The 9,819-nt window shown below is 39.1% G+C and overlaps 1 protein-coding gene across 6 annotated transcripts in view; it reads right to left on the reverse strand.

Moving 5' to 3' along the window:
• The window catches only part of Znf326 (zinc finger protein 326), a 33,582-nt gene extending 24,946 nt beyond the window's left edge, over positions 1 to 8,636 (reverse strand). For 2 of the 6 annotated variants that reach the window (XM_074076522.1, XM_074076517.1), the window contains exons 1-3: positions 8,462 to 8,635; positions 5,853 to 5,897; positions 64 to 99 (exon numbers count right to left, since the gene is read on the reverse strand). In XM_074076522.1, the coding sequence (XP_073932623.1) occupies positions 64 to 99; positions 5,853 to 5,897; positions 8,462 to 8,477 (97 nt within the window). In that variant the 5' untranslated portion in view covers positions 8,478 to 8,635. Of the gene's footprint in view, positions 1 to 9; positions 100 to 5,852; positions 5,898 to 8,461 lie in introns of those variants that run through there. The other 4 variants (XM_074076519.1, XM_074076521.1, XM_074076518.1 and 1 more) reach the window with 4 other exon arrangements.
• Positions 8,637 to 9,819: the final 1,183 nt, after the last annotated feature.

Genomic DNA, 9,819 nt, shown 5'->3' on the forward strand with positions numbered 1-9,819 from the left:
GATGCTCACCTTTACTGGGACTCAAATGAAGAATTTTTACATAAAGATCCTTGAATATCAGACCTCCATAAGATCCAGGGCCATAATCACGATCCATTCCTAAAAGAGAGTAAATAAGAAATTGTCAGTAAAACACACCATTCTCTTATAAATCTCTGCAATAAAACGTAAAATATTCACATCAATCACCTGAGATTATTCACCATTAACATTTAATCTAAATTTACACTAGATATTAAAGGGAAAAAAACACCAACATGATAACTTACTGAAAATCATTTTTCCAACAAAGCCTAATAGTTCAAAGACAAATATTATCAACTAAAAAAATTCTATAGAACTATTTTCATTTAACCAATATTTATCTGACCAGAGGACTGCTAACATAAGGCTTTGGTACTATAACCATTAATAACATATAATTTCTAGTCTCAAGAAAAGTGAGCATTCAACAATGTCAAGAGAATTTTTTTTTCCCAAGTATACTGTGACATAGGGCTGAGGTACAGCTCAAGTGGTAGAACACCTGCCTGACACACACAAGGCCCTAAGTTCAAACCCCAACACTGCCAAAATTACTATATTTGTTTCCACATCTAATAATTCTCAAAATGTCTAAAAACTCAGAAGCAGCCATATTTTCAACTATACATGTTTATAGTTACAGACTGTTTACAAAGTAAAATCACAAATTGGGACAAATCTCTGGCACTGTGCCAGTGAACTACAAGGACACAACAAATTGCTTAAATCCTTCAATCCTTTAAATAAAGGAAATGAATATGAATTCTAGCAACATAAGTTCTAAAAAAAAAAATTCTAATAAAACAAAGAGCACACTGCAAATCTACCTATATCCCAACCTCTGACGTGAAAAATACAAAGTCAAAAAATTCACAATGACTACAAAAGCGCACAGCTAAAACAATCATTTAAAATTTATGGCCTTATGATATCCCTCAAAATACTTCATTACTACCCATCCCATATTTTACATTATAAACACAATAGTATACATGAAGCAAATACCTCAATTTGTATTTTTAAAACACTAAATTTCATTTACAATCATTTAATATTTCTAGTCCTAACAATGATGATAACAATAATGATGACAATTTTATAAAACTACTACTCAGAATCTGGTAATCTTGAAACTGGAATGACCAAGAAACTAAATGATCAGATTTAATCTCATTTTATAGATTTAGGAACTACTGTCCAAAGAGATGAAATGACTTTCCCAGTCTCATAGGTATCCTCCTGTCTAGTTTCATGTTCTTGCTTTTCTATGAAACATTTTGTTCTACACTGCCCCAAATACCTATCTACTGAAATCTTCTCATCTTTTAAAATCTACTTCAAATACTAACCTACTCAAGAAAACTTTTACTGATACTGTCTTGGTTGAGTATTATCTTTTCATCTCTCTTTTATTTATAAAAACCTGCAGATCTTATGTGGTGCTATGATACTTTGTCTTACATTGTGCTATGGTATCTTCACTTGAATTTGTAAAATGTGCAGTTGTCAACAGTTTACTCACCACTGAGAGTTGCTGAGACACTTTCCAGTGGTCCATGGATCAAAACTATATTCTTAAATAATACTAGCGCATTATTTGCACTTTTCATGATGTTGACATTTGCATTAAAGGTACAGAAGCAACAGTGGGTACAACTCTTGGCACTTTAGCACAAATCAAGGCAGTAACACTAGACAGAACTACCACCTGACATATTCTTCAGCATCACACAACACAGTGAAAAGCAGTAAAATTAAACTGCCATCTTCACTTAAGAATGTCCTTGATGAAGCAGTAATTGTTAATTTTATTAAATTCTGGCCTTGAATGTAATCACACCTTTTTGATATTCTATGTAATGAAATAGTGAGTACACAAAAGAAATTTTGCTGTATACCAAAGTATCACAGTTCTTTCAAGGAAAAGCAATTATGTAAATGTTTATGAATTAAAGAACCCATTCTTTTCAAACATGGTTATTTAACATTTTTCTCAAAAGTAAACTAAGTGAAACTGTGGTGTAAACAACTGGAAATACTAACTACCAATACTAAAATTCGTACTTTCAAGTGAAAATTAACATTTTATAAAACTTGTATCTTTGGTGGTATTTTTTTTTTTATATCATACAGGTATGGCAATATTTGGAGAATCTACCTAACTCAGTAAATCAATGTTTTCCAAATAGTAAGTATTACAGAATCACATATAGTCAAAGGTCCACTGAAAGTGCACAACACACCAATGGATTTCAGTGAGTACAAAAAGCTTATCAATATATAAAACATATTAATGAAGTATTTTACTTTGTTTCTTCAAACTAAGACTTCAAATCCAAAGTGTACACTTCAGCATGTTATCAATTCAGACTGTCTATATCTCAAGTGTTCAGTAATCTCATGTAGCTAGTGGCTATGATAGTGTGGACAATAACTTTCTACACAAATAGAACAGCCAATTATTTGTGTTAAAGAGTTGGTAAGTATACAGTGTAACATATGCCTGTATAGTTTTGAGATGAAAATGTTTTTCAACATAAAAAGTTTTCCTATAAGGCTTCACATGAAAAAAATCTTAAAAATTAATGGCCGATCATGGTGGCACAAGCCTGTAATTCCAGCTACTTGGGAGATGGAAATCAGGAAGATCACAGTTGAAGGCCAGCCCAGGCAAAAAGTTAGGGAGACCCCATCTCAACTAACAAGTTAGGCATGCTACCATGTGCCTGTCATCCCAGCTACGTAGGATGCCATAAGTAGGAGGATCATAGTCTGAAGCCAGCCCAGGCAAAAATGACACCCTAATCCAGAAAATAAATTAAAGCGAGAAAGAGCTGACAATGTGGCTCAAGTGATAAGAATGCCTGCCTAACAAGCACAAGACCCTGAGTTCAAACCCCAGTACTGCAAAAATAAAAATATACCAAGTTTAGGCAGGTATATAAAGCAAAAATCTTCTATTTTGTTATTTCTTCTAGTTTTTATTTTGAGTTTGTAGTGGCTACCTTGTATACAAAATCCTTTGTTTTTGTTTTTTTAATTCTGTGTTTTTGTTTTACTATGGAGCAATAAATGAGTAGTATTTTATTAAACACCACGTCAGGTGTGTCTACTTTTATAAACAGTGATTCTTGTTACTATTCATACAACTGCCATTATTCAGTTAATTAAGTAGAGGAAAATCTTTATATTATATAAAATCAACACAGTTATAATAAAACTATCAAGGACATAACAGGATCTCTTTACTATTAATATTAAATGAGAAAGTAATTTACAAAGAAAAATAAAACTGGCCCAGTAATTTCAATCAAATCTTTTGCTTAGGTAACAGGTACTGAAAATCTGCTTTTGCTGAGAAACACGGACTCCTTACTTAACTGAAGGCAGGACAAAATCCTGGCATCCCAACCTCCATTATGTATCTATGTCCTCTGATTTGAGTCATTCTCTCCAGCAGTCATTTTTTAGGAATCCAGGAAGGAATGGACCACCTGTGAAGCATCAATGACACTTCACCTGACCAACCCTTAGATGCTTGACCACAGAAACACACCCATGAGTGGGACTGCTTAATTGTGCATACCTCTCACCCTATCCCTCAATTCTTCCTCCTAGGAAGAATTCTTCCTTCAGGGAAGATGGATGGAAATGGGTTGAAATGCTACCTTTCCTGTTTCCGTGGTTCCCCATGCCATGTAGTAAAATTCCTTTCTCTGCCCTTCACCATTACTCATCTTTTGTATCTGGCAGTTGGGACAAGTAGCTGGACAAGTAGTATGAACACAGGAGTTTGGGCCTGAGTCTTAAGACATCTTACAACACTTGGCACTATCATGTAATATTCCCAAAAGTTAAAACTCAACAATAAAATATAAAAGGAGTTATGGAGTAGTTAGGAAAAAACTAACATATTATCAAAATAACTAGCTAGTTGTGTAACACTTAAGTTCTGCATAGAAATACATCTGTGCACTACCAGCACAATAGTGTATACTACCAGTACCTATCACCTACATTATTCCAGATAGCCTCCAAAGTGGTTTTCCCACAGCCACTTTTACTCCCTTTCTCAAGACCAAAAGCCAGAATATTTCTGGTAAAATATAAGTTAAATTATTCTAATGCTTAGTACCATCCAATGGCTTATTAACCAAGAGCAATTCTGTATATAAGAGATACTAGCACTATCTGTAAACATTCTCTGGTTGTCACAACCACGTGACAGGTGCTACTGACAACCAGCATATTTGCTAATCTACGATGCTGCTGTTCGTTCTGCAATGTACAGGACACAAAACGCAAGTTACCCAAAATGTCAACAGTGCCAAAGCTGAGAAATCCTGCCTCCTATGATCTGTCCTCTCACCTCTTTCAACTTCACTATTACAACCTTGTTCATTCTACTCCAACTATACTAAGCTCCTTGCTTCTCCTTGAACCCAATAGATAAACATCCACTTTTGCACTTAGTGCTTGCTCCCTCTGCTTGGAATGTTCTTCCCCTGCACTATTCACTAACTCACCTCATTTTCTATTGCTTCTTCTATATATGCAAATAACCTTTGGTTTTCAATGCCTTCTGGCTACACCTCACCTTTCTAGCTTTGTCTTTAGACAGCTCAGCAAAAATAACCTATCCTGGCCAAACCAGTCTTCTTTTTCTCTTTGAAGCTCAGTGTACTCAGCCGTATCTTTCTTCATTCTATTCCCTCTACCAGGAATGTTTTCCCTTTTTCAATCTATTATTTTCCTAAGAGGTATTATGAAAACAGAAAAAAATTTGAGATACTGGAAATACAAACTTCTTTCAAAAAAATGGTGTGGAGGAAATCTGCATCTTGACACGTTTTCTCTAAAGCCTTCTAGTTCATTTCAGTAGAGAACTGGAAAATATTATGCTAACAGTAAGTATGTGTTGGTTTCATTCAGTCCCTACACAGAATAAAAATGGAGTTACATGTGCCATAGTGGTACATATGTATAATCCTGCAAGTAGCGTTAAGTTTGGGGCCAGCCTGGACCATGTATCAAATTACAGGCCAACTTGTACTGTACATAAAATGAGACCCTATATTTGCAAAATGGAGTCACTCCTGCAAACCTTCTCAAAAGTAACTAAAGCCAAGAGGTTATAAAGAATAGGTTCTTCTTTGTGGGTACCTCGCACAATTTCATTAGATATCTCATTCTTAGTAATTAAATCTATCCCATCATGATACATCAATCATTGATTATAATCTTGGTTTTATTTTTGCAAGGGGTCACAACATTAAATCTGATACCAGAAATAGAGACTAATGAAACTTTCTGTTCTCTACATCTCAACTTAATGTGTCAAATTCTAAACTACTGCCTTAAAGAAAAGGTTAACAACTAAAAACATTAGCAAAGAAATTAAGGTCCTTAACTTTAAACTGTGGAACTATACACCAGTATGCAGATGATCTCTTTAATTTCTTGGGGCCTTCAGGATACTAGATTTCTCAAAAAAAGGCATAGATCTCCCAACAAAAGGTAAAATATCTAGGCCATGTTGTAAACACAGTAACTGCTGCCCCTGAGAAAAGAAAGATGTTCTTAAAATGGGGGCCACCTCAAAGGAACAGCTCAAAACTTATCTGTAAATGGCTAGATTCTATAGAATTTGAATCCCTGGGCTTGCATTTACGTGGCAACCTAGGACATCACCAAGTAATAAAAATCAAGAGCATAAACAATGAAATAAGGTGGGACTGGCTTTTACACTGATACTTTATGAATATGAAGATAAAAGCTGAAATGTATTTGCTCAGTAAATTTTAAAGCAAATGAAAGAGAATACTTACCATTAAAGCCCTGATAAGTATTCCTGCAAGCAGTGTGTGTGAAATCTAAGAAGACACATGTAACAGAAAGGAATCAGTGCAATATTAGCAAAAATCCAAACTTATATACCAGTCTATTTAAAAACAAATACAATTTTTGAATGCCATTAACTCAATTGTCTGCAAAATGGGGGTACAAATAATTACCAATACCCACTTGGAAAAATCTCTCTCCACAATTTCTCAAACGGCAAGCTCATACCCAAATTATAGCAACATAAAACTCAGTTTGTAACACTAATAAACTGCCAAAAAAGGGGATCAACTGCTAATTTATACTGGATAACAAAAAGGAAAGCAGATTAAATTATGTATCAAATAATGCTGGGCAGATATATCTGAGAATTGCTTCTATGTAACACAAATTTTCAAGGTTATTTCTTTTAATAATTTGTTCTCTAAAGATTTCCAGATCTTATCTGACAAATGCATATATGTTTGAGTACAAGCTACATTCATCCAGGACATGGCATCACTGAAATTCCTTGAAAAATCACTGCCAATTCCTTGAAAAAACTAACCATACTAAATTCTTTAATTTTACAAATACTGAAGATTAGAATTTAACACAGTGGTCATTTGGATAAAATAAAACTCTGCTACACTACATAGGTCTAGGATACACTGTAAGCCAAATTCCATCTTCCAAACACAGCTGAGGACTGGTAGTAAAAGAGGGAGTACTTTACCACTAACTCTGTTTCTATCTGTAGGCATACAGTGATTAAAAAAAAAAAAACAAACATACTAAGCTTTATTATTTTTCAATTCTCTAAAGAATTCTCTAATTTAACAATGTTAAGTTATTTTATTTTACATACAAATACTGGATTTCCTTATTGACTTATTACTCCCATTATACCCTCACCACAATGGTAGCTTCTGCTGGACCTTGTATGTTGGTACAATCCTCAAACTTTGGCATGAGTCACACCCTTGGAGGTGTGGCTCAAGTGGTAGAGTCCCTGCCTACCAAGGGCAAGGTCCTGAGTTCAAACCTCAGTACTAAAGGAAAAAAAAACAATCAACCAACCTTTGGTATGAAAACACAATATATTTTATTTTCAGTCTCAACTCTGGCCAGTTCACAGTTTAAAGGCATCTGTATCTAAATATATCAAAGTCATGAGGCTGGAGGCATGGCTCAAGTGGTAGAATGCCTGTCTTGTAAGTTCAAACCCCAGAATTGGGGGAAAAAAAATATATATATATATATATATGTATATATACACACACACACATATATACCTGTATATATATGTGTGTGTGTGTGTGTATACATATATATCTCAAACTATATCAAAGTCGAACTGAAAAACACCACAGTGTGCCCACTCATCTGAGCATCCAGGGCTGGGGTGGGCTCAAGTGGCAGAATGCTTGCCCTGAGTTCCATTTTCATTGCCCTTAAATAGAGCTGACTTCTTATTCCAAAGCAACTACAAGATACACACAAAGGGTTATCCTGCCCCTTTTCTATTTTTAGATTTGGCAGTTTTAATACTTTGTAGCCTGACATCAAATCTAAACTCAAACCCCATTCAGTTAGACACCTTATTTAATATTAAAAATCATTTCTCTTTTTTTTTGGGGGGGTTGGGGGGTGAGGTAAGAGGCTTACCAATATTTAGTGAACTGGTTTTACTTAAAAATGCCTGATTCCTCAAAATTAAATCCAGTCTAATCATACATGCCGTGTCACTCTAATGTTGTAACTCTGTACCATTTTATACTGACGCTAATTCCTACAGAAGTTGGACAAGATTTGAGTTAATCGCGTCTAGTTCGTGATCTTGTGCAGGTGGTTTAAAGAACTGGTGTCAGCCAGAGGCGTGGCTCTAGAGCGCCTGCCCAGCAAACACGAAGCCCAAGTTCAAACTCCAGTACCACCAAAACATAGATAAAATAATTAAAAAACTGGTGTCAGAGAAGACTGAAAGATACTGATAAAACTCCGTTTCTTCAATCAGTAAGTCCCTGGGCACAGGTGTGAACGCGAAGGGCATCTGACGCTTGCTGTGCCAGAATTCCAACTTTAGGTCTCATCCACACACAAGCCACAGAGGGTGCTGCGGCTCACGAAGCTGTTTCAAACTGGGTAGTTACAACCGCAACAACCTTGGCGGACAGATGCGTGTGTGCATTCCACACCTCCGGCTCTGCGTGCCCGGCCACCTGTCCTATAACGCCTACGGACGCCCCATGACTCGTCAGGAACTAAGCAGCGTCAACACGCGCGTGGGTCAGACGCTGGGAGCCCACTCGGCACGCGGTGGCGCGGGGCCGGGGCGCAGGAGCGCACGGCGGGCAGGGGGTCGCGCGGAGGTCGGGAGGCCGGGGCTGGACGCGGAGGGCGGCCGAGGACGGGAGGCCGCCGCGAGGGGCCGCCCCGCTTCCCACAGCCCCGCGAACTCGCTAGGGTGCGGACTCCAGGTTCGGGGCGGGCATGCGGGCGGCCTGGGCCCGGCAGAACAAAGCCCACACGGCCATCTTGAGATGGTAAACAGACCCCCGGCGCAGGCCACCCCGCCTCCCGTCCGCCGCGGTGCCCAGCCAGAGGCGGCGCTTACCGTCCTCGAAGTCCATGGTGGAGGCTCGGGGCTGACGGGCCTCGGCAGCGCTGGTCTGAACGGCAGCCAGCAGCAAGCGTCCGCGACCCACGGTCCCGCACTACCGGTCGGCACAACCAAGAGCAGCGATACCGGCCGGGAAACCGCAGGCCACAGCGAGGCTGGGGGCGGGGCCGGCCGGCGCAGCCAGCCGCCGCAGCGTAACCTGCGATTGGCTGGCGAGGGTTGGTAGGCGGGCTCGCGCGTTGGGGCGGGAAGTAGGTCCGCTCTCAGGCTCGCGCGTGCTGACCCTGGAGTCACGAGGAGGTGGAAGGTAAAGGAAGCACGGAAAAGCTGGCAAGGTACTGGAAAGTGAGCTGCGTGTTGGGAAGGGAAGCGCGGCCCGCCATGTTTGAACCTGGCAAGAGCGAAAGGGCGTCGGGCCACTTTGTGCTCACGTCCCGGCCTTTGGGTTTTTATTGGCTAGAGATGACTGATCAGATTTTTTAAGTACTTTTGGAGTTTTAGTCTTGGAGACACGGAAGTGTAGAACGTGCAGAGAACAGATTGCTACGCAGGAAACAATTATGAGAATGAGTTCAAGACTGGCTGTTAGCCGGTTCTGAAGTTTAAGGTGCACGTGAAAGAGCTAGGGAAGATTTGTGGCAGAAAGAGTCGTCCAAATCTTGAAGGATGGCTTTCACAAACACAGAAACACACTGGTATTATAGCATTGCCGGTTTGGAAAGAGTGTTGGGGACATACATATAACGGCAAAGTTATTCACCCAGAGGAACAATATGAAAAAAAGCTGTTTGAGCCACAGATTTTTTTTAATTATTTGTTTTGGGGCCTGGAGTTTGAACTCAGGGCTTCGCAAGCACTTTACTACTTGAGCCACACCTCCAGTTCATTTTGCTCTGGTTAGTTTGGAGATTGGGGGGGGGGTCTCAAAAACTTTGCCCATGCTGATCTGAAAGCTCTATCCTCCCGGTCTCACGCTCAAGTAGCTAGGATTACAGGTGTGAGCTACCTGACTGAACCACAGATTTAATTTTTTTTTCCCACAGGGCAAATGGTGGCAACAGATTTGATTTTCTTATCTGGAAAAGCAAATTATTTTCTCTTCTTCAAGGTCCAACCATTTGCTAGAACCAAATTCCAATAAGGCAACCTCTGGTAATAGAATAGGAAGAAAAACTCACAGATATACTATGTGTAGTCCCACATCTAAGCAAGGAATTGGTGCCTCTCATCATTTTCCTTCTCCACCCTGATTGACTCACTCTGTTCTCCACCCTTTTCTTGTTTCCTTTTTCTGCCCCTCCTACACGTATTCTGTTCACCTGAGCTGAGCATGTTGAAAACTGAGCTCAACT

The sequence above is a fragment of the Castor canadensis genome, chromosome 6 (genome assembly GCF_047511655.1).
Source record: "Castor canadensis chromosome 6, mCasCan1.hap1v2, whole genome shotgun sequence".
In the NCBI taxonomy this organism is placed as follows: domain Eukaryota; kingdom Metazoa; phylum Chordata; class Mammalia; order Rodentia; family Castoridae; genus Castor; species Castor canadensis.